The 23,943-nt window shown below is 38.1% G+C and overlaps 2 protein-coding genes across 5 annotated transcripts; one reads left to right on the forward strand and one right to left on the reverse strand.

Annotated features, from left to right (window-relative positions):
- The first annotated feature begins 6,643 nt into the window (after positions 1 to 6,643).
- On the forward strand, positions 6,644 to 19,803 carry LOC143879623 (uncharacterized). Of its 4 annotated transcripts, XM_077382101.1 has the most exons (15): positions 6,644 to 6,790; positions 7,543 to 7,856; positions 7,965 to 8,062; positions 8,434 to 8,534; positions 8,709 to 8,831; positions 13,805 to 13,874; positions 14,084 to 14,170; positions 14,252 to 14,317; positions 14,461 to 14,553; positions 14,659 to 14,715; positions 14,864 to 14,992; positions 15,077 to 15,167; positions 15,321 to 15,409; positions 18,963 to 19,156; positions 19,466 to 19,803. In XM_077382101.1, the coding sequence occupies exons 2-15, from the start codon at positions 7,625 to 7,627 to the stop codon at positions 19,536 to 19,538; spliced, it is 1,503 nt and encodes a 500-aa protein (XP_077238216.1). In that variant the 5' UTR covers positions 6,644 to 6,790; positions 7,543 to 7,624; the 3' UTR covers positions 19,539 to 19,803. The 4 variants fall into 4 exon arrangements, with proteins under 4 accessions (XP_077238216.1, XP_077238218.1, XP_077238219.1 ...); XM_077382103.1 differs by lacking the exon at positions 19,466 to 19,803 and having other exon boundaries at positions 15,063 to 15,167; positions 15,321 to 15,390; positions 18,963 to 19,105; XM_077382104.1 differs by lacking the exon at positions 19,466 to 19,803 and having other exon boundaries at positions 15,321 to 15,390; positions 18,963 to 19,102.
- Positions 19,804 to 20,546: 743 nt separating this feature from the next.
- LOC143878339 (cinnamoyl-CoA reductase-like SNL6) lies at positions 20,547 to 23,725 on the reverse strand. The gene is made up of 6 exons (XM_077380637.1): positions 23,415 to 23,725; positions 23,160 to 23,317; positions 22,862 to 23,050; positions 21,296 to 21,449; positions 20,937 to 21,129; positions 20,547 to 20,856 (listed from the first exon to the last, which is right to left on the reverse strand). The coding sequence occupies exons 1-6, from the start codon at positions 23,551 to 23,553 to the stop codon at positions 20,775 to 20,777; spliced, it is 915 nt and encodes a 304-aa protein (XP_077236752.1). The 5' UTR covers positions 23,554 to 23,725; the 3' UTR covers positions 20,547 to 20,774.
- Positions 23,726 to 23,943: the final 218 nt, after the last annotated feature.

Raw genomic sequence — 23,943 nt, forward strand, 5'->3', positions numbered from 1 at the left:
GCAAATATGTTTCTTCCCTTGCTTTGTTGGCTGTTCTCTCGTCGGGAAAGGAAATGAAAGGAAAGGGAAGTGAAGGAAAGTAAACTGATGTGGGAGAAAGGAAAGTGAAGGAAAAGAAACCTGACAGAAACCTATCAGATGAGCGTTTCGTTGCATAGAAACCTCACAGAAACCTCACAGAAACTACAGAAATATGCGTTTCATTGCAGGGAAACTCAATAGAAACCTGTTAAATAGAAACTATGACAAATTGATATGCAGAATGATGCCAACATAGAATCTAGTCTAAAATAAGTGGGTCCAACCCTCTGAAGTCAATCAAAATAAGAAAACCATGACAAACAGAAGTTGAACAATAACGATGCCAATCAAATTGTAACAAATATAGAGTTGCCAAGATATAAATTAGGCAACCAACATAGACTTGACATAAAATTGTCACAAATATAGAGTTGCCAAGATAGAGTTGAACAATAACAATGCCAATCAAATTGTCACAAATATAGAGTTGCTAAGATAGAATTGCCAAGATATAAATCAGGCAACCAACATAGACTTGACATAAAAACTACATATGTAACAAGCGGATAGTGCTCAACAACAAGAGGAAGAAGCCCCCAAAAAATGACTAAGAAAGATGATAATGCAACAATAGAATGACAAATCCAGGTAAACAAAAAAGTGTAAACAAAAAGAGCAAAACAAGGCCGAGCTTCCCAATAGACATTCAAATCCCAAATATAACAAAGATCTCAAAGACGGGCAAGTAAATCAAGCTACCGCAAGGGGTGAAATAAATTTGTTCACTTTTGTTGCATGTCAAGAAATTTATTTTGAATAACTAGGGAAAAAACATAATAAAATAACAGAGAAAAACAGATGTTTCAATCACAAAAATCTATATAACACAAAAACACCACCAAAATAAAGGAATCAACATACCCACCACCAAGATCCAAAAAAAAATCCCAGAACCTTTCGATTTCGAAAAACCCTATTTCAAGGAAATGAAATAAGGTTAAACCTCACAAATCCCAATACAACAAAATCAAAAAAATATACATCAGCAAAATGCATTGTACAGAAACCCCCAAGCAAAGACATACCAACAAACCCCTTTTATGCCTATTTTTAGCATAAAAAGTAAAAAAAAGCAACCAAAACCCGCAATAAAAAAATCCCTAAATCTAAAAAAACCCAACAAACCTAGAGCTTGGATTATCGGTTCTTAGACTCAGAAAAGAGGGAGAATGACACTTTATTTCCATTTTATGAAACCCGAAATAGGGTTTCTGTAAATATTCTCATATAGGGTTTCTCAAAAACATGAAATAGGATTTCTCAAATCAATTTTACAGAGCTATTTATAGAAACCCTATTTCAGATTTACTAAATCAGGTTTATAGAATCCCTATTTCAGATTGGAGAAGATGAGCACAAGGGTTTCAAAAAATATATGAAAGAATGGGGAAGAGAGACGAGAAACCGAGAAGAGAGAGTGAGAGGATGTACCGTGAGCGAGGTCGGAGATGAGGCTTTTTCGCCACAGTGGGAGGATGGAGACGACAAAGTTGTTTGTCTTTTTTTTTCTCCACACAGCTACGATCGGGGAAACTTGAGAGAAAGTAGGATTTTCCAATAGTTTGTAACGGAAATGGGATGGGAGAAAAGTCGCGGAAAAGTCTTTTCCACGTAATTTATTTGATTTTCCACGTTTGATAAAATAGTTTTCGAGGAAACTAAAAGAACACCACAAATATCAGTTTCCGCGGAAAAATATAGGGGTTTCACCGGAAACCCAACGGGAAAGGAAACAAGAGAACACAGCAAGAGACATGGAGACCAACTGCTGTCTTCTTTGTCGGAGTGGATCCTTTAATGGCAACCGTAAGGCCTTATTATGTTCCGTTGGTCATCAAATGACTTTCCACTGGGTCAAATGTTCTCATCTCTTGTGCATTCCCCTTTTCACCGTGTTGAACCCAGAAATTACATTTTACCATTAATCCTGAAAGTGACTTTGTCCGTAGTTCCTTCTGAAAGGCAGCCACTAGTACCTGGCAAACGGGTAGGTCGGGCCGGGTCAACCCGCGGGTGATGCGGGTGCGGGTCCACGGGTCGGGTGAGGAAATGACCCGCATTTTTGTGGGTCAAAATTTCGGTGACCCGTGCGGCCCGCGGGTGGGCCGGGTCAACCCGCGGGTCACCCGCAAATATGGGATTGTAATAATTATTCTGATTTCGTAATTTTACAATTTTATAACCTTTTAGGTAATTTTTCATTTAAAACTTTATAAACTTTAGCTTTTTAATTTTTTGGGTGTAATGATTACTTTTTTTCGTTAACATTTGCCATGTTATCATTGCGCACCACGATGGCCACTTGCCGAGAAATTGCCATAGGAGAAGCTTGGTAGCAAATTCTTATAAAATAAAAAACAGATGGAAATGTTATCAACACTACTGTTTCTTATGAGCGCACTCTCACTTTATTAAATGTATGGTATGGCCCACACCATAGGATGATCCAAACCGTCCATTAGATGGGCCATAGCCTAAATAGGTTATGCTCCAAAAATCATTTCCATAGGATGATCCTAACCCTCCAATTTGAATGTTAGAGGGTTGATCCTAACCCTCTATAGATCGGAGGGTTAGAATCAACCAATGGAAATAATTTTGGGGCATAACCTATTTAGCCTATGGCCCATCTAATGGACGGTTTGGATAATCCTATGGTGCAACCATACGGTACTTTTTATAAAGTGAGGAGTTCCCTCATAAAAAACAGTGGTGATGATAACATTCTCAGAAAAATTAAAAAATAGTGTAAAAATGTGGGTGCCCGCGGGTAGACCCGACCTGACCCGTGTTTTTGCTGGTTGGGTCACCCGCGGGTTAGTTTTGACGGGTCACTAAAACTTAGACCCGTGCCCGCAAATTTGCGGGTGGGTCGGGTCGACCCGCGGGCACGGGTCGCTTTTGCCAGGTCTGCCACTACTGCAACGCAAGATATGGACCACTTGATTCTTTCTAGTAAAAATATTTGTTTAACAAGGTGGCTCGCCAAATAACAAAATGTTCCATCTGAACTTTGCAGACTTCTATGGAGTGGTTTACTTAATCTAATTATTTTTCACTTGATCCAACTTAATTTGTGGTTAATCCCATTTATCTATTGTTTTATAATTATCCCATTTACTTAATCTATTGTTCTACTTAATCTAATTATTTTTCACTTGACCCACTCGTCACAAGGTGACCGAGCGGGTCCAAGTTCAATGAGGACATGAAATCTCATTCATAAGATTGAGACATGCAACAATCAATGGCTTAAAAACATCTTTAATAATATCTTTTTCTCTATGCCTAATCAAAAGTTTAGAAACATCTGATGAGGGTGGGACCATGAGCAACAAAGCAGTGCATTGTGACCCCGAATCCAACAAGGCCCCGTATGAAATAGCACTTGTACGGCCCCACTTGCATTTTGGGCCGTACAAGTGTGAAACTCTAATTTCTTGTTAGGTATTTTTGCCAGGCGATTTCTCACAAAACCATTCCATGGCCCACTTTTCCAAGGAGAGAACAGCCAGCTCAGATGAATAAATGAATAGGACAAGATCTGTTACAAGGTGGCTGACTGGCTGTTATCTCGTGAAAAAACGTGATCCGCGAGCTGGGCCTAGCAAGTCCCTTCTACATACTTTTTTGTTTCACCAAAAAACAAGCAATTTTTCACATTGCAATTTTACAGGTTGTTTTCCCACGTCGGAGATCCACCAAATCGGCTTAGAATATAATGTGACAGCTTTCGTCGTTTTGTTATAGTGGATTCCACGGGGCAACACTGAGGCGTGAATGGGCGAGATACGGACTTCCAGCCGAAAATAAGAAACAAAATACTTCCGTGGGTGACCACAAGATGGGATATTATACTCCTACGGTGTATTACAGAATTTCTTATGGGAAATGTTATCAGCACTGCTGCATTTTGATGAGGGCACTCATCACTTTATTAAAAGTACGGTATGACCAGCACATAGGATCATCCAAACCGTCCATTAGATGGGCCACATCCTAAATAGGTTGTGCCCCAAAAATTATTTCCATAGGTTGATCCTAATCTCCGATATGAAAGTTAGAGTGTTGATCCTAACCCTCTATAGATCGGAGGTTAGGATCAATCTATGGAAATGATTTTTGGGGCACAACCTATTTACGTTGTGGCCCATCTAATGGACGGTTTGGATCATCTTATGGTGCCGGCCATACCGTACTTTTAATAAAGTGAAGAGTGCCCTTATCAAAATACAGTAGTGTTGATAATATTTCCCTTTCTTATTGCTAAACTTGTTGGATTTTATTAAAAAAATCTAAGTTTCAAATATTTCATAATTGGGCTAAGGTTTTAAGGTGGCTTTCATATTCCTTGGTATCCAAAAGTCATGTACAAAAAGACAAAAGAGTGGGCCTTTCTTGGTGACTATTTGTATTCTATTTATGGTGGCTCTTTGGTTTTCTCCTTTAGTTGAATGCCTTTAGTTCTCTCATTAAGGGTGATTCCATAAGAATGAAGAGACTTTTGGCTAGCTTCTAATAAGAAGAGAAAAAATAGAGAAGGAAATGGTTCTACATCATTGTTGTGGTGTGTGAAAGGAAAGCCAACCAAGGGCATGTCCCATATTTTGGTATGAGATTAAGATCTTCACAAGAAGCCTCATAGTGTTTTTGTAGAGCCCGATTTGCTTAACTAGAGAGACTCGAAGCTTTGCCTTTAAAGTATTTGGTAGGTGCACACAAACACTTAGTTGCTGTTCCTGGAGACGGTTCGGTCGTCAGATCCTTGCACCGGAATAGGGCCGAATAGCGTTCGAGAACGTACAACAGCTCTACATACAAGATGATCATCTATATTCGGTTTGATTTTCATCTTACTCTAAGATTAAATTATTGCAATTTTCATCTCTACATACAAGAGGATCATCTATATTCGATTTGATTTTCATCTTACTCTAAAATTAAATTATTGCAGTTTTCATTTTATAATTTTCCCTTGTTGCACCAACAAAACTAAACAATGACACCCCACACCCTCGATAGTTGTGCCAATGCCCTTATGGCGCCCCTTAAAAAACCTTGCCACAGCCGTCCCATTAGATCCACATCAGCCCATGGAATCTATCATTCAAAACGCACTACATCAAAACTTATCTAAGAGTTTCTTAAAAAAATTCTGAATTACCTATATCACCATCTTATACATTAAATAGCTTTTATTTATTTTCTTTACCAAATTTACCCTTAAATTTATATAAAGTTACTTTTAATTAGATGAGTAATAGAAGCAACACACAAATCCTTTAAAAATCTGTTTAGTTCGTCATTCATTTTCTTTTCAAAGACGTTTTTTCAGAATTTTTTTCGTGGAAAATTTCCTAGAATTTCTTCAATGATGTTTTTTTTAACACATGCATATCATGGGTGGGCCCCATCATTTTACAACACATATTTGATAAGGTGAGGGCGTGAGGCCCACCATTTTACACCCATGCATAGCATAGGTGGGGCCTGCCATTTTACACCACATGTTTCGTTATGATAAGGCCCACAATTTAAACCATTTTGATAGGGTGGGACCCACATCTCTACCCAAATCCATGCATTGGCATGGTGCCCACCATTCTACTTCATGCTTCAATGTAGTGGGTCCTATGATCGACACCCAATTCCATGCATAGGGCGGAGCCCACCATTTAACACTGCATTTTTAGATGGGCGGGTCCCATGATCTCCAGCGAAGTCCGTGAATAGTGCGGGCCCACTATCTACACCAAATTCAAGAATAGGACGGAGCCCACATTTATACTTAATATATTGAGAAAGACATACCATGTATCAGAAAATAAGAGGATATTCCATATGGTGGGATATGGGATTCTATTCGGTCGAGAGAGATTTTTCATAGATTAGTGTTTTTAATACCATCAATAATTAATAAAAAGTAAACTTTTTTGGTTGGCAAGCTCAGATATATTATACAATTATACAAAGCCTCATCCATTACCTAAAGGCCCCACCACCAAAAGTGAATCTTATGTATAATTAAGGGTAAATTTGGCAAGTTCTGATGTAACGGGTTTTTTGTATTATGCATTTTGGAACCGTTCGGTGACGTGGATCCAATGAAGCGCCATTGCAGCTAGGTTTGCAACGGCGCCCTTCATTTTAGCAGTCTTAAACCCTCAATAGCATCACTAAAAACAAGAGCGGCTCTCGGGAATGCGCGAGTGAGGGGTCAGGGATGCATTAATACAAGAGCAGTGGGCCCAACGGGTTAACTAATCCTGGTGGACCCGTGTGTTGGTGTGAGTCGTCCGACTCGCCGTACGAAGCAGTTAGTGGAGCCGTGTGTCGGTGTGAGTCCGACTCGCCGTAGCTGAATTATTTCGCTCCCACGTAGGATGATGCGTCTCCCAGTTAACGTGATTTGACGTCAAAAAGAGTGAAAGTCAGCCCACAATTCACGTTACAAGGGGGCGCATTATCTAACGGAGGGCGAAAAAAGCATTTGCAAAAATAATTCATAATCAACTTAGTCACTATTACGCCATACGTACTGAATTAGGATCTGAGAGTCAAAACAAAACACAAGAGAACAGAAAACGATCAGCTCAACAGAAAAAGAAAAGAGACAGCTCTGCAAAACACATCCCAATATTTCTCTACAAGGGATTCCCCCAAAATAGTAGGGTTTTCTTGGTTGTCCTTACCGAGAAATCAAAATCACGTATTTTCCTTTCTTTTCCTTCTTCTTTATCTCTTTATTCTCCATTTATACGGTTGAAGGTACTGTCCTATCCGGACTCTGATTGACCCATCGATCTGTTAAAAGATTTCGTTTTTATTATCCAACGTTCTTCATGAGTTTCTTTTGATTCGGGTCTGTGAATTCTTCTTCTTCTTTTTTAATTATTTTGGTTCTGTTTATCGGTGATTTTTCTTCTTCTGCTGTTTGAAAATTTAGTTTGATTTCGTAAGGGTTTTTCCTGTTTGATTATGATTTTGTTGGATTGTGTAGGGTTTTGCTTCTAAGTTTATACTGTTAATTTTGTAAGAATGATGGAAAAGTTTTTCTTGAGAAATTTCTTTCTTTCCATGATTTAGATTTTAGAGGGAAATTATTTTACTATGGTTAATTTGAAGGGATATTAATATTATCATAAATTGAAGGTCTCTCCAAGTCAAAATTGAATAGGGCCGGTTAAAGTTAATCTCTTTTCATTTGTTATAAAAAAGGTAGGAAATTTTAGAAATATTTTCCTTTCCAAACTTTTCCAGAAAATTCCTAGAATCCAAACAGGGCCCAAGTAATTTAATTTTGTTAGATGGGACGTTTCTTTGGCCTGATTCAATTTTAGTTTTATCCCATGATTGGGATTTATTCTTTTATATTTTTAATTTGGATGATTGCTTAAGGATTACTTTGCTGATTAGCACTTTATTCGATTACTTAAGGGGTTTTGGTTTTTAATTCTGTAGAGTTTCCTGTCCAACAAGCAAAGATTCTGCTGAATTTGCTAGTTCAAGTAAGCCAAGTTTCTACTAACCCAGAACTACTGAAATGAAGCTGAGGGCAATAGTTCGAGCTGTCCGAAAAGTTCAGTCTGCTTTGAGGCTATGGGAAGGAGATGTTTTCCTGAATGGTTTTGGGAGAAGGCGAACAGTTTTGGGTAATCTAGTTAGTGGTTCCACTCCATATATTCCCTCTTATGATAACGCAATCAATAGACACTTTCATCATGCGATGATCTCAAGGGCGTTATTCTCCCCTGTTGCCAATGATACTAGTGCAGGTTTGCATTTAAACACTCAGTTCAGTAAATTCCAAGGATTCTGTCGTGCAGAATTTTTTATTTTTTATTTTTCCTTTTATATGATTTTGCTATTGGTGTCGTTTCTAGTGTCTGCTTCATTCTCAGATGTAGGGAGAGAAGGTCCTTTTGTAGAGTATGAGCGAAGAATTGCATCAGGAGAACTTTTGGAGGGTGACAGCTTCCAGGTACTGGCCACGAGCCAATCTTGCACATTTTATTTCAACTATTTTGAATTTCTCAGTATTAAGGTATAAAACATTAAATCGCACCTTCTCCATCAGCTTAAGCTTCTGGAGTAATTGGCTGTTTCACATGGTATCAGAGCAATTGCCCTGGGTTCAAAACTCCTTGATATTAAAAATCCAAATCTAATGGCCAAACCAAAAGAGGGGCCCTAAAAAGAGGGGCCACACGTGAGGGGGAGTGTTAAAGGATAAAAGATTAAATAACCCCTCCTCCAACAGTTCAAGCTTTTGGAGTAATTGGTTGTTTCACACTTAAATCTCTCTCATGATTTGGATCCTTTGTTGTAAAACTCCTATAATGTTGGTTTCAGGTTGACACCCTTAGAGAACTTCAGAGACTTTACGATGAGCTTGTTGAGTCGGCTGATACCTGTCGGTTGGATCGATATGCAACTTCTAAGAAAGCTGGGAGGTAAACCATCCATTATGTTTTGATTTCTACTTTATCTTGATTCACTGGAGTGCCAGGACGCACATTTTTTAATTGAGGTCAAATGGGTTATTTGGAATGAATTTGCTCTCAGGGTTCTTTGAAATCCATGTTTTTTTTTTAACTCGGTCACTGTTTCAATGCACCATCTTGCAGGAGTCGGTGGTTATGGTCTCGTTTTATGCCACAGTCTTCATATTTGCCTGTCAAAGGACTTTATCTCTACGGAGGAGTTGGTACCGGGAAAACAATGCTGATGGACTTGTTTTTTGACCAATTGTGAGCCTGATTTACTGCCTGGGACTGTTGTTTAAGATCCTTATGGTATTTATGTGTCTATGTCTTTAAGCACATTAGAAGCTTCATAAATGGTGCTGTTGATGAAAGTTATGCTTGAAATTATAGTCAATACCATTACACTATATTGAAATCTTACAAGCGTAACACGATCTGCATGATGCTTACATGATAGATATAGTAAACAAATCACAAGCCACAAACAGTGAAGACGAGTTTACATGGTTCAGTAAGATTGCCTACATCCATGGGAAACGAATCATCTTCCACTATGAGCAAAAAGCCCAAGAGCTCACAGGGAGATAATTTTCAATCCTTTAACCCAATCCTTACATGCTCAAGCTCAACTCTCATAGCCTGGAAGATCAAATACTAGGGCACCCAACATCTAAGTAAAATATATTTCACTTTCTATATATTCAAGCGCTCTCTCTCTCTCTCTCTGCATAAGCTATAACAATTCCCTATATAGCTTAGGTAAAAAACCTAAGCCTCTCACATGATTTTCCAAACTGTACAACCGCCACTCTCTTTGTTTCCTATTCAAATAGAGAAACCACCAAGTGAAAAGAAACTCCTAGGTAATCTAGGATGGGCCCCACTTGCCTCAAGTGGGAAACGAGACACATTCCCAACACTCTCCATCTTGTCTCGTTTCCTTGCTACCTAAATTTTTTTCGGTTGTGTCTACCCGTTTGCTAACATTGCAAATACCATTGGCCTTTTGCATCCACGACCTACATACATAGTCTAATCATCCCGGTGATGACTCTACCTGACTTGATCAACACATCCAATGCACACGTGTAGCTTGCCCCAAGTTAACTCTTAGTCAATTTTGGAGTGGGACCTCTACCCACCCCCTCTACCAGCACGAACTGGCACCTCATCACCATCGTCCGTAGCCTGAAAATTCACCTATGTACCGACTATAAGAGAGACTCTGTGCTCATGCACATCACTCCATTTCCAATCATCCATTGAGATACTAGGAACATTATCTGTCATCGTGTTCTCCACAAGATGATACATACTGTCATACTTCCTTTTATTAGGATCATACAGTCACGTGTGACTTTCATGGCTCTAGTTGCCACTAAATACCTGCAATCCGTGGAGTCCAACTTACCTAGAAACACTTGGTTAATTCGCATCTTTGGGACATATGCTACAGTACCCAGTCACGCAATGACACAACCCGTGCCCTCTTCTCTTAGAATGTATCAAAATATTCCCGTCTTGAGCATATACTAATAGAGCAACTAGAATCTAGAATCTAATAATCTCGAGAAGTGGATGTATCTATAGAGATCGTGATGACATCCCTAAACATCTGGCTCGATTCATCTGTTACTACCACCATTGTATTGCCAACAATTTTGTCCAACTTGTCAGCTCTGTTCTAACAATCTACCTGATGCGATCATAACCTTGCACTGATAACGTTGCAGGCCTTTTCCGCTGATGCTGGATCTTGACCTTTCATTTCCATATCCACTGTCCGACGACATTTCTCTCTGATTCACTATGAACTACCAATCTATGATCTTGATTATCATCTTGATTTGGCCTCCTCATCTCATTTGACAAGAGCGTGGTTGTGACCTTCTTTTAGCTTTACTGTTTCCTTCCCGAACAGCAATGTAGTCACCATATTGGTGTAAGAATCAAGAAGAGAAGTATGAAATAAACATCAGTGTCTTCTTCCTCATCTTCCCATCAACCTCGTGAAACTGATCCACAAACCGAATGAAAACCGTCATATATTCCTGAAGATTCTCGCTTTCCTGTATCTACAGTCTATAGAATTACTCCTTCAGTTGGCCAAGCTTTTCTACATATAAAGCTTTTCCAATTTCTCCCACAATTTCAGAACATATTCTTCTTTCATAACATTAAACATAGTATTAGCAGCAAGTCACTATTGAATAGTGCTGACATCCCTTGATTAAATGCGTTTCCACTCGTCTGCCTCCATCTTTTCTTGGTTGCCCTCCTTTCCTGTCAATGCCTTAGCAATGCCCTGTTGAACTAGAATACCCTTCACTATCATTTTCCAGAGTGAAACAACCTTTTCTATCAAAATTTTCAATCTCAAACAGTCAAACTTCTCGTTTGAGCCTCTTGCAACATCATATCAACCCACAAACATTGAAAACAAACAATTCAAATGCAAATCTCTGTAAAGTGAATCTCCTTTTCCCAAGGGTGGCCATCCCTTTCATGTCTGATCTGTCACAACTCGGGTGTCATCTCTGTCCTTCGATAGTTACCTTTGCAATATGTGATCGCCTTTTGCGACAAAAAAATTTAGAAATTCGAGCGGTTTTTGCTCGTTTATCTCTCCATCGATTCAAATATCCTTTGATCGGTCCACACACCACTGAAATCAAGCTAAACCACACAGAGATCTGAAACAAAGGTTTGTCATCGAAAGGGTGATCACCTAGATGCAAAGGAGACCACCAAAGGATAGAGGAATGGGTGATCACCTAGTTGCAGAGGCAACCGCCCAAAGATAGAGGCTCTTTGTATTCCCAAGGGGGTCACCTTTTTTGTGACTACCTCTATCCTTGGGTGCCGCATCTACAATCAGGTGATCTCCCTTCCTGTGACAAATTTTTTTTAGAAATATGAGCAGGCTTTGCTTGCTTTCTTTCCCAATCAATTTGACCCTCCTTTGATCGATCCACATACCTCCAAAATCAAAACTAAATCGCAGAATGATATGAAATGAAGGTTACCTCGTGAAAAATGTTGTGGGGTTCATCCCCATGTGGGCCCAACCCCACCCAACACATAAGTCTCTTAATTAAAAACTGAGAGTTGGACGGTGAGAAGAAAAACAAAAAACGTGAAAGAAAAAGAGAGGAGAGAGGAGATAAGAAAGAAAAGCAAAAGGAGTTTTGTGTGTGGAATGTGATGTGCTGGACTTGCAACTCCCAGCCAGCAAATATCCAGTCTTTGCAACTCCCAGCCAGCAAATATCTAAGTCTCATCTTTCCAATACACATTCCCGAATGAGCGCAACACTATGGTCTATACTCTATAGGCCCAGCCATTACATTATGTCATTATCTTCCCAATGACATTGTGTACTGGACTGTGATGTGCTGGAATTGCACACTTTTCTTCATTTACTGATCTGCCGATGGAGTTTTCAGGTTAATTTCTTGATCTTTAAAGTTTTAAAATAAGTTACATGGCTATGTCAAGGTGATGATGCTAATTTTTAGCTCTTATTCTTCTTCCTCCTCCTTTCTCTTCTCTCTCACTATCAGGGTGTCATGTAAGCAGCAAGAAAAAACTATAAAATATCATGGCTCATGAAGCAAACTTTACTGGGAGGAACACTTGTTATTGAGAATAAATCCACACTTATTTTTGCATGGATTGTATAATTTACCTATTTTTACTGGTTGCAAAAGAAACAAAGAAAAAAAGGAAGTACATGTGCTGATACTTAATAATGGACTTTTGGGGACTATTTTACTCTCGTTCAGTAAAATTAAGAATGGACAATGGTAAAATTGTGTTTGTTTGTTGAGATTTTGTTTTCAATTTACACGGTTTTGCTTATAGATTAGTGAAAAAATTAATTGCTCTAATCGGTGATGTTGCACTAATCTATCCTCTTAACTATCAACCTTAAATGAAGAATGCATGCCGAGGAGATTTTGAGAAAATGCCTTAAATATCTCGAAAGCTTCATAAATAGTAGGAACCCAATGCCACCTCCTTCGCTCTCGTTGAATTAAAAGGTGACCGAAGGCTCAGAAACTTTTGCATGTAAGATAATGAATCATTTGCTCTCGTTGGACTGAACACTTAATACAACAAAACATAGAAAGTTGGTAGGATTACTATATATAATGACGCATTGATGACGCTCTGCAACAAACCACATTTCCATAAACTAAAGAAGTAGAAAGAGGCATATGTTAGGTAGATACATCATTGGCCCCTCCACCCTTCGGTTTCCTCAAAATTAATTTCGATGGTTCTAGTTTCGGTAATCATGGACTCTCAGGGATTGGTGGTCTTCTTAGAAATGAGGAGGGAGCTACGTTGTGGGCTTTTTCAAGCCCTATTGGTCTTGCGGACTCTACTTAACTCAACTCAACAAAGCCTTTGTCCCAAACTAGTTGGGGTCGGCTAAATGAATCCTTCAGAAAAATTTCATGAAGAAGGTGAAAGGAATCTATCCGGCTCTAATCGTGGCTCTAATTGGGTTCTTCGACGTGGATCATTTTCTTCCATTCTATCCTATCCAAGGTCTTGAGGACTCTAATGAGGCAAAAATCAGGGCGGCCTTGCAGGGCATCAGACTAGCGGCATTCTTGGACTTGGATAAGATAATTGTGGAGGGAGATTCCCTAAACGTCATTGGGTGGTTAAAGGGAAATAAGACTGTCCCTTGGAGATTTGGGAGTTGGATGGATGAGATTAGGACCGCGTTGGAGGGGCAAACACTGTCTTTCAACACGTGAAAAGATATGCTAATGAGGAGGCAGATAAGCTTGCTAAGGAAGGTGTAGGGAAGCAAGATCTTCATCTTTTTATTTTCTCCCGCCTTGATGGCTTTGCTTCTTTTTGTTCTGTTGTATTTTCTTCCCCTTCGCTCTCTTTGGTCTTCCCTCTCGGTCGGCTTTGTATGTTCCTTTCTTTCTATTAATAATATCTGACTGTTCAAAAAAAAAAATGCATCATTGGCTTTACGTCTTCAATGTTATAGACCGACATGGAACATCCCATTTTAGAAGTTCAATGCCACAGGGATCTTTTTCCAACCATGTTAGGCAGATAAGAATAAGTAAGCATTTAAGGTCCATATTTGAAATTATGAGCACTCGATATTAGGAATTCAAGCTCAATATCTGATTGAGATCATTTGTTAATAGTAACAGTTTCAAACTGAAGCCACTGAAATTTAACATTCTGCTCTCTTTGCGCAGGCCATCTAACTGGAGGAAAAAGAGGATCCATTTTCACGATTTCATGTTGGATGTCCACCGTCGCCTGCAAGTAAGACTTTCTTCATTTATCTTTCTTTAACAGTAAATTATGCACACCAATTATCATTAAAAAAAATGCTCACCGATGGAAAAATAGTATATCCACTAGATTCACTATCAAACGTACTAGTTGGATGTGTTTTTCATTTCAAAGTTTATCTGCATTAAGATTGGCCTTGATATTAGAATTGAATTAACCTTGATTATATATAATTCTAGAGGCACAAGGGTGTGGCAGATCCACTTGAAGTTGTTGCAGGAGAGATATCAGATGAGTCCATTTTGTTATGTCTTGATGAATTCATGGTACGTTAAACTAGCAAAGGACATCCTCTTGGTTGCTTTAGTTGTTTCTACAGTTTTTGTGATTTATTATTTAACTCACAGGTGACTGATGTTGCTGATGCATTGATATTGAATCGGCTTTTTGGACATCTATTCAGTAAAGGCATTGTAAGGAAATTAATCATCATTTATTAATTTTTTTTTCCAAAAAAAAATAAAAAATACTAGGCGACCCTGTGGATTTGCCATAAGAGAACTCCATGAGTATCTTATATTTTAAAAATGTGGCATGGGATGGGATGCGGATATAGATTCTTGTTGCCACTTCAAATCGTGCTCCGGATAACCTTTATGAAGGTGGCCTGCAGAGGGATCTTTTCATGCCCTTTATTGCCACATTGAAGGTAATCAAAATGATGCTTTTATGGTTTTTTATTAAAAAAAAATTTCTCGATTTTTATACTAACGAAAGTTTTGCCGATCTTACATCTGGTGAATTTCCGATTCAGGAAAGATGTTTGGCTCATCCAATCGGCTCTTCGGTGGACTATCGTAAAATGACCTCTGTAAGAATTCCCACTCTACATTGTGGAATTGTTAGAACTCTGCAGTTTCAGTCTTCAATGTCGTATTTCCATGGTTGAAATTTCAGTTCAATATAAGTGTTGCTTATGGCATGTCTCTTATATTCCTGTTCTCTGACTTAAATTGCAGGCGCAGCAAGGTTTCTATCTTATTGGAAATGAGTACTCTGGGCTTCTTAAGCAAAACTTTCAGCAGTTAATTGGAAAATATACAGCTAGTCCACAAGAGGTGGAAGTTGTTATGGGACGAAAATTGCAGGTATATTCTTTGTATAATTTTTATTAGCTGTTGTGGTTATGCTATCTTATATAAAGTTATGCATTTGAAGTGTGTTTTCTTCAGATTCCACTGGGAGCTAATGGATGTGCATATTTTACTTTTGGAGATCTCTGTGATAAACCTTTGGGAGCTGCAGACTATTTTGGATTGTTCAGTGAGTCACTTTTGTATTCCCTGAGTTTTAGAACTCTAAGGAAAGTCAGAGAAGTCTAGATTGTTTGTGACACTGCAGGGTATGTCTCTTAAACTTTATGCATTATTCTCTTTTGGTTCTGACTTTTCGTATAATTGGATGTTTTCTTTGCAGAAAAATTCCATACTCTGGCACTCGAAGGTGTCCCAAAATTTGGGCTCAGCAACAGGACAACTGCTTACCGGTTTGTCACTTTAGTTGATGTCTGTTCCACTCTTTCTTTCTTCGTTTGGTTTCTTTCAATCTTTTACCTTGTATCAATTTTCATATCATTTCATGTTTATGGGTCTTTGGGCTACATCATGGGCTCTGGAGAAGGCATATCTTTATCATGCTATTGCATTTACTCTAGCAGTTGCATTTTCATGGGTTTGCATTTAACAAAAAACTAGAACACAAAAAACTTTCACTTCAGTACGCATTATAAAATTCACAGTCCAAATTTATCACTTTCACCTAGTATGTAGTGTAAAATTCGCAGTCAAAATTTATCCATCCTGCATCGATGCCATGCCTCGTTGACATGGCTCATAAATAAACAGCATCAATGAATAATGCATTACGTCATTGTTCAAGATGTTTATAAAGAAATTATTTAACTTCTAGAAACTACTGGATAATGCATCACATGATCGTCCAAGATGTTAACAAAGAAATTATAGAGACCAACTAGTCAATGGCTCAAAGTCTCAAACAAATTCATGAGCTGGCTAATATATTCTAGAATGTAGCTCTTGATCATACATTCAAAATATTATGATTCTTTTGTGAACAAATTCCAAACTGGCTTGCTGTGACAAAAGATGAATGAAATGACTAGCTAGGTTCTAATTCTTTGTCATGGTACTAGAGCTCCCTTAAAATCCTTTTTAGTAAATGGAAACTGCTTATTTTTCTCAATTCATTGATCAAGCGCAATGTACTCTAATTTGACCGTTATATCTGTAATTCTTACTGGGCAATGCATTGCGCTTCTTACATTTGAAAAGCACCTCTCTCCTTTTGTATAGCATTATTCACACATATTTGTATTTCCAACATTGAAACCTAGTTTTTCATGGATTCTATTCATTTTAGCACCTCTCTCCTTTTGTATATAATTACTCACACGTGTTTGTAGTTCCACGTTGAAACCTAGATTTTCATGGATCCTATTCAATTTTTGGGAGATCTCTTGCCAAAGATATGTACACATGTGGGTGTTACCCATTTGTAGGGGCAGGCCGCAGGCATCTCTATGAATGTTCCATGCATATATTGTAAGGTCTTGAATTTTGATGTTGGTGTGCCCATGCTCTACAAACCTGTCCAATATCATGCCCGACCTCATACTGTACCCGGCTAACGTGGCATAAAGAGGTCTATATCCACGTCTTCTCTCCTAGCAATTGAATTATGTCATAGAGAGTGCAATGACCACCACCGTTATTATTGGTGTTGCTTTTGTTATTGTTGATCTTCTTTCACTCCATAACTTTTCCCCATTTTTTTATAATAAAAGTGTCTTCTGTTCGTATTATCGTTTTTCACTCTTATTTTCAATTTAAACTTTCTATTTTCTTGTTATTTCCTTCTAGTCATTGCTAGCTTACAATCACTTTAGGCCTATCGATCTAAGTAAATCCATTCCATAAAGTTTTCCCTCCGATAAGGATACAATTTTTTCTCTGATGTATATACTAGAAAATGCACACTTCCCTCGCTAAAAACAATCCCGCGGGAAATACCTACTGTGAGAAGCTCCTGAGCCTTCCATGGTTGGCTATTAATAACTAAGCTCCACCGTCTGAATGTCGCGACGTCCTTGCAACTTTCTTCTTAAAGTATTCTGTTTATTCTTTTGATAGTTCAAACTGTGCCAGTGTCTCAAAGTTAAAGATCATGTGGGATGCTTGGTATGTTCAATCTGGCAGTGTCAAAATATGTTTCTGAAATTATGATCTGAAGAAACATCAAGTTATAAAAAATTCTGAAATTCTTGTACGGACAAAGGACCAACCTATACTGTTGAGAGCCTCAAACATTACTGAAGGTATTCTGTTGGCGAATAGCAGCCCATGCAGTGTTGACATCATTGCATTGGTCTTATACTCTGCATTCACAAGCAAGACCCATGCATCAACATGCATTTATGTTTGAACTTTGAAGGAAAATGTTTTTTAAAAAAAAATGAAATCCACGTAGAAGAACCCAACTAGAGCTAGGATTAGTCGATTAGAGCCAGATAGATTCCTTTCACCTTCTTCATGAAAATTTTCTAAAGGAGTCATTTAGCCGACCCCAACTAGTTTGGGACAAAGGCTTTGTTGAGTTGAGTTGAGTTTATTAATTAAGAAAAAAGTTACAAGAATTTAAGCAATAGGCAGAGATTGCCCCAAAACTAAAGCCTCCCTACTCGTCCCTTCCTTTGCAAGGGTTTTCATGATTAGATTGGCAACTCTTGGAACATGTACAAGGATACATCCAAATCCCTACTATCATCAATAATTTCACTAATCTAATCAGCTAATCTCAGGACCGTCACTTCTAATCACTCACATGATCGCGTTCATGGAGTCACATTCAATCCATAATTTACCGCCAAGCTTTTTATAAAAGATTTGAGGATGAGTTAATCCCTAGCATCGTTCTCATTGGAATATGCAATCAAATAGGACCCAAATGCACTAAATAACCTCCCCCATCATCTCTAATTCAGCTTAAATGATTTAGAAGGTTATCTCTACCTAGCATACTTTTCCATTTTCTGAAAAATTCCAGTCATCACCCCCAAAACTTTTTCGCCACTATGGCCATCCTATCAAGGTGTTCTTTGTTCCTAGGGGAACCGTCCCAACCATGCTATTACTCTCCTCAAAGGTAGTTTCCATAGTTGCGTAAGGAAATTTATGAAGACATGCCTGCAGTGCAACATGCAGTTAGTGATTGAAATTGGCTTCTGTAAACTCTTGCAGACCCCTAGAGAGAAGATTTCTGAGATTTAGTTAAATATACCATGACATGATATTTGTTTATGTTTGATGAATTTGACTGTTGATGCTACACAATGAGCTCAGTTTCATGTTGTTTCTGCTCCCATGGTTTGATTCTCACGTTGCAGCATTGATGCTCAGTTGGCAGTTCTCAGCAGATAAGTTCATGGTTGGGGGTCCTATTGGCTCTTGTTATGTAAACATGGTTGATGATACTATATTCCTTAAATGCCAAACATCTAAAACCCACATCCGGATGACGGTAGTATGGTCCTTAAATTCCAAACAGCTGGAACCCACATCTGATGAGAATTGTCAACTCATCTTCTGAGAATCGCCACTCCTTGGAAGGTACCAACTCTGAGATGCCAAACAACCCAAATCAACATTTGCCAAGAATGCAATTCATCTTCTATGGTGATATGTTTAGGTACATCGTCCCCAAACAATGAGATAAGAGTGTCATCACCAGTCCCTACTTATTTTACTTGTAACCTATAATGCATTGGCTTGCTGAAATGATATGTCACACGCCCCAATAGGCTCTCTGATAACCAATCACCAATCCGTATTCCTTGTGGCCTTTTTATGGTTTCTACAGAAATCTTATGGAGTAGAGCCTGCCTGTTCATTATCATCCTATATTTTACAACTTAAAAACTCATTTCATTTCAACCATCAATCCATATTGTAAATATCACCATCAATGCATATTGATTATATTTCTATTTGTTATCATATGGTTGACACAACATACCAATGTTTTTTAAATTCATGGTTACAGGTGATGTATGATAACAAGGCCAGACTATTATGTACAGCCGAAGGATCTCCGATGGAACTGTTTCAAAGAGTTGTGACCACCTTTGATGCCCAAAAGATGGCACCTAGAACCTCTTCACGGTCAAGGAAGAATGACGATCTTGACGTTTGTGTTGACAATGAGTTGGGATTTGCAAAAGATCGCACCATCAGTAGGTATGTTTCAAACATCATGCAACTCGTACCATATAAGTTCCATGCATAATCAGATGAAAATCCAGCGATTATCATCATATTAGGATTAAATGGTCACCGATATACTCACCAAAAGGAAAAGGAATCCGTCCATCTTGATTAGAAATTTTATCAGTCTAGTTTTCGAATATTTTTTATTGCATCCGCCATTCAAAAAAAAATTATTTATTGCAATTTCATTAAAGCCAGCTCAAGGAATTTGTTTCTCCAATCATGTTACTGATGCTAGTTTGATTTGCTTCTTGACTTTTGGAATTCCTTTTGTGGCAGATTAACAGAGATGAATAGCAGAGAGTACTTAGAACAACATGCTGCTATGTTGCTAGAGGAGGCTTGTCCGTAGGAAAAGGAAAACAACAATGCTCTTCAAGCATTACATGGTGTGTTCATATATCGCTATTCTAATGTAACTTATCATTTGTAAGTGAAAAGATTTTTCTCCTTAATAAGGTTGTTAAAGTATAAAAGATTAAATAACGCCTTCTCCAACAGCTCAAGCTTCCAACAGCTCAAGCTTTAGGAGTAATTGGTCATTTCACAACTGTTACAGTCACTGTTAAATCTGATTTGCGGCGAATCAATAAAATGAGCAAAAGATCTTTGCAGTTTGCCAGATGACAACCAATAGAAGAAACGGAGAAATGTAGCCGTTAATTTGTTTTTGGAGTGGATATATAAAGATTCTTTCACATGAGATTAAAATTTCACTGTTTGGTGAAGGGTTGAGATTTTAAAAAAGTGTTTTTTTGTGAGATTGATCTCAGCCCTTCACCAAAAAGTAAAACTCCTATCAGAGTAATTATGATTGTTCGATCATTCGCGTCTAATAAAAATCTCATCGGTGCCGAAGTAATATCCCTGTTATGATAGGGATATTTTGTGTGGGCTTTTGCTAAAAGAATGAGTTGGAATCAACCTGAACCCGACCCGATTTTATGGTAAAAGCTCAAACCGAATTCCAAAAAATCAACCCAAGTTGCACTCCTATAAGCGCCTACTCGGCCATTACCCCTCTCGTCTAGCTAGCCTGCGTCGTGGCGAAGCAGACTTCAGTCTTGCAAGGAACTGGCCGTTGGATCAAACAAACGGTCAAGATTGAGAGAAAATGTCTGTTGGCAACTCAAGCTTAATGAAATATTTTTTATGGTTGCCAAACATGAGTTTGGGGAGCATGAAAAACCCTGAAAAATAGAGGGGTTAACATAATTTGAAGTAGCTACTTTTTTAACCCCTTTTTTTTAATAGATTTCACATGTTCTTTCTGCTCGTACCCTCTCAAGCGCCCCCCCCTTTCACAATTTGTCCCACGAATGTTTCATGGAATAATTTTTCATAGTTGCCAAACACACCCTGAGAGAAATGAGTATTTTATTTACACCAAATAAACAATACAAAATATATTACATCTATAATAAGAAAAGGGTGAGACAATAACGAGAAAATACTGAGCCGAGCCTTTAACAGAACAAGGGTCGCAACATTAGAGTCAAGTGTTAGACTTCAGCCTACCCACTAGCCAAAAATGCCCAACTGTAAAAACAGTGACAATGCAATGATAAAAATGAAACAAGTTATATAACTATGCAGCACCATCAATGAGCTTCTTTAACTTTTTGTTCCTCAATCTCTCTTCATACACAATATTTGCTTGGCACTCGTACCTGAAATTATGACAAATAATCATCAGCCCAAATATAAACAAACCCAAGATTTAAAATATGCACTGCTGGATTAGTACTACCTTGATGGTAATGAAATCAAAGGACTCAAGCTCTTTGCAAGTCTTATGGCATCCTTCTCAGAGTTTACAATGTGATTGAAGCAGAAATATCGCCCACTTGAGGACTTATCCTCGAAAGCGCGGATATGAACATTGACAAGATAGTTTACATCCACAGAGGCTAGAACTCCATTTTCACACATCTGAGCTGCACCTGTTTGTTGTAGTATAAATGATTAAATAACACCAACTCTTAACAGCTTAAGCTTTTGGAGTAATTGATTGTCTCATACTGTTGGTTTTGGAAATGACAGTACAGAGCAAGATAACAATCAAACCATGCTCTTGGTGCTTGTTTTAATAAGAGATGAGAAGTGAACCTTTGAGATAGGACATGGTTGATCCTGGATTTTGGTGAGCAACATCGGGTCCAAGAACTAGAGCTGCATTGACAGAAACCATGCTAACCATCCTATCCATGGCTAGAGCCCACACTGCTTTCTCAGAAAGTGTTTTTGCCAGTGCATACCATAACTGCAAGGATAAAACAACATCAGATTTACACAATATGTTAAACATAGCTCCATTACTCAGACTCGTGTTCCAATACGTGCTCGGGCAAAGTTACATAGCAAACTTTATGCGAATTGGGTTAGCCTTCATTTCCTCTGTTCTCTAAGCAAAGTAAAAGCTTAAAAAGTAATGAACAGATTTAATTTAGGCAAACCATGGCTAAAAAAGCAAACCAAGATGATCTCTATGGTTAGTAAATCAAACATTATAAAGTCAATGTCAATCCAAATGAATAACAGAGGCAACAAAAGAATGTAGGAAAATGGTCTTGATGAAAATTATGACTTCCTTAGTTAACAAGCATGGGAGGAGAAAAAAAAAATGTGACTGAGTTTCAATCCTTCCCAAAATGATAAATACTCTTGCAACAAATAGAAATTAAATGCATTGGACACCGCATCACAATTGTAAGGATGCCATGTGAATATCACCTTTTATAAGTACCATCTCAGTTGAACAAAGTTGTAAAATATGTTAGTGTATTACTCATGCTTGCAACTTTACTCAGGCCCTGTTTGTTTACGATTTTGAGAACCGATTGTGAGTCCAAAATTGATTATCGGACTCAAAATTACGTTTAAGCTCTGTTTGTCTTGGATTTTGAGAACCACTTGAGTCCAAAACTGAATATTGGACTCAAAATTATGTTAATGTTGTCCAATAATCTGTTTTGGAAGCCAATGGAGACAGTTGATTGCGAAAAACACTGCAGGAAGATGAATAAAGAGCCTAGGCTAGCATGGTTAAAAGGCTTTCATTAAACTTGAAGCAATTCAATTATATGGAAACCTAATTGCAATAGAAAAGGGAAAGGAGAAAGGTTAAGAATCCGCGTTCATTCGTCAAACTTTCTGCACCAATATCTTTTGATGATGAGATATAGATATATCTTGACTGGGAAAATTCAGAACTGGATAACTAGAAGTCCAAATGTTTCACTTTGGATGGAAAACCTAAAATTGAGGAAAATAGAAAAATCTACCCAATGGCGTAAAACCATCAAAGCCCCAAAGAGAGAGAAGAAAAATCAAGAGAGGAAGCAACAAATAAAATTATCAAGATAAAGAGTTAAGGATGATAAATTCAACCCTATAATCTTATCTACTTAAGAAACTAGATCCCAGAAGAAATGTTTTAAAATAAAATACGAAAACTCAGAAAAGACAAAAATTCCACAACAGGAACATTTAATTGACAAGGGCAACCCAATTCAAATGGCAGATAATGGAAGTATGTAGTAGAGGAATAAACCTCCATGGGCTAGAAATGGAAGAGTATACAAACAACTAAACAAGTAATAACACCTCTTACCAAAACAAAAAGAACCCATCTCAAAAAAGAGGAGAATGGAAAAGAAATACATGAGTCATTACCTTCAATTTCCTGCAAAACTCTATGTCACTCCATGATCTCTCATCCACATCCTTCGCTAAGCAAATATTTTCTCTCCAAATCCCTGCTGCCAAAGAAGAAGTGAACACCATTTTCTCTACACTTTCTAATTGAGCACATGCCTCCACCACATTTATTGCTCCTCTCACCTCCAAATCCATCATATTCTCCTACCCAATCCAAATAAATCATAGAACAATCAGCAAAGCATACAAGGAAACGACAACAACAACAACAAAAAGAAAAAATTGATGGGTTTTTCTCATTATGCCATCTCACATCATATCCATCTGGATTGTCCAAACAGCAAAACAAAGCACAACATCCTTTCAAAGCTTCAATGATACTGTGATAATCCAAAACATCTACATCAAAAACCACCAATCTCTCCTCCACCCTATCCATCTCCCTAATTTTCCTCATTATTTCCGTCTCCCCTACAACAAACCAAAACAGAATCCCATATTAAAAGAATAATTAAAAAAACCCAAGAGAATTCAAGAAAGAAATAAAAGAGAGAAAAAGGGTATTTACTATTGTTTTGAACAGCTGCACGAACTGTATAGCCTCTGTTTAGGAGTCCTTTAACAATCCAAAAACCCACGTAGGAAGAAGCGTCGAGAACGCAGACTGGAGCTCTTTCAGGCTCTGCTTCTGAGGGTAGAAACGTCATTTCGAGAGAAAAGGAAATGTGAGTTTCTTCTTTCTCTCTCTCTCTCTCTGTAATGCGTGTGCAATTTAAAGAAAGGGTGTTTGAGATGGGTTGTTGAAGTCTCGGTAACGTTTCTATCTACTCCCCTACGGTCCTACTTGATGACGAGATGGTTAACGAGGGAAGTTTGGTTTGCAATTGTATGATCTGTTTTATTTGTGAAGTAATATTCTCGACCCCTTTTCTTCCCTGCCCACCCCACTATAGCCTATTTACAACTCAACTCAACTAAGCCTTCGTCGCAAACTAGTCGGGGTCGGCTAATGAAAATTTTCATGAAGGTGGTGAAAGGATCTACCCGGCTCAAAAGAGGGAAAACTCATTTTTCAAGAAATATTTTTCCCTAAAATG

The sequence above is a fragment of the Tasmannia lanceolata genome, unplaced genomic scaffold, assembly GCF_043159265.1.
Source record: "Tasmannia lanceolata isolate RefF3 unplaced genomic scaffold, GAP_Taslan_0.1 ptg000006l, whole genome shotgun sequence".
NCBI classification, from domain to species: Eukaryota; Viridiplantae; Streptophyta; class Magnoliopsida; order Canellales; family Winteraceae; genus Tasmannia; species Tasmannia lanceolata.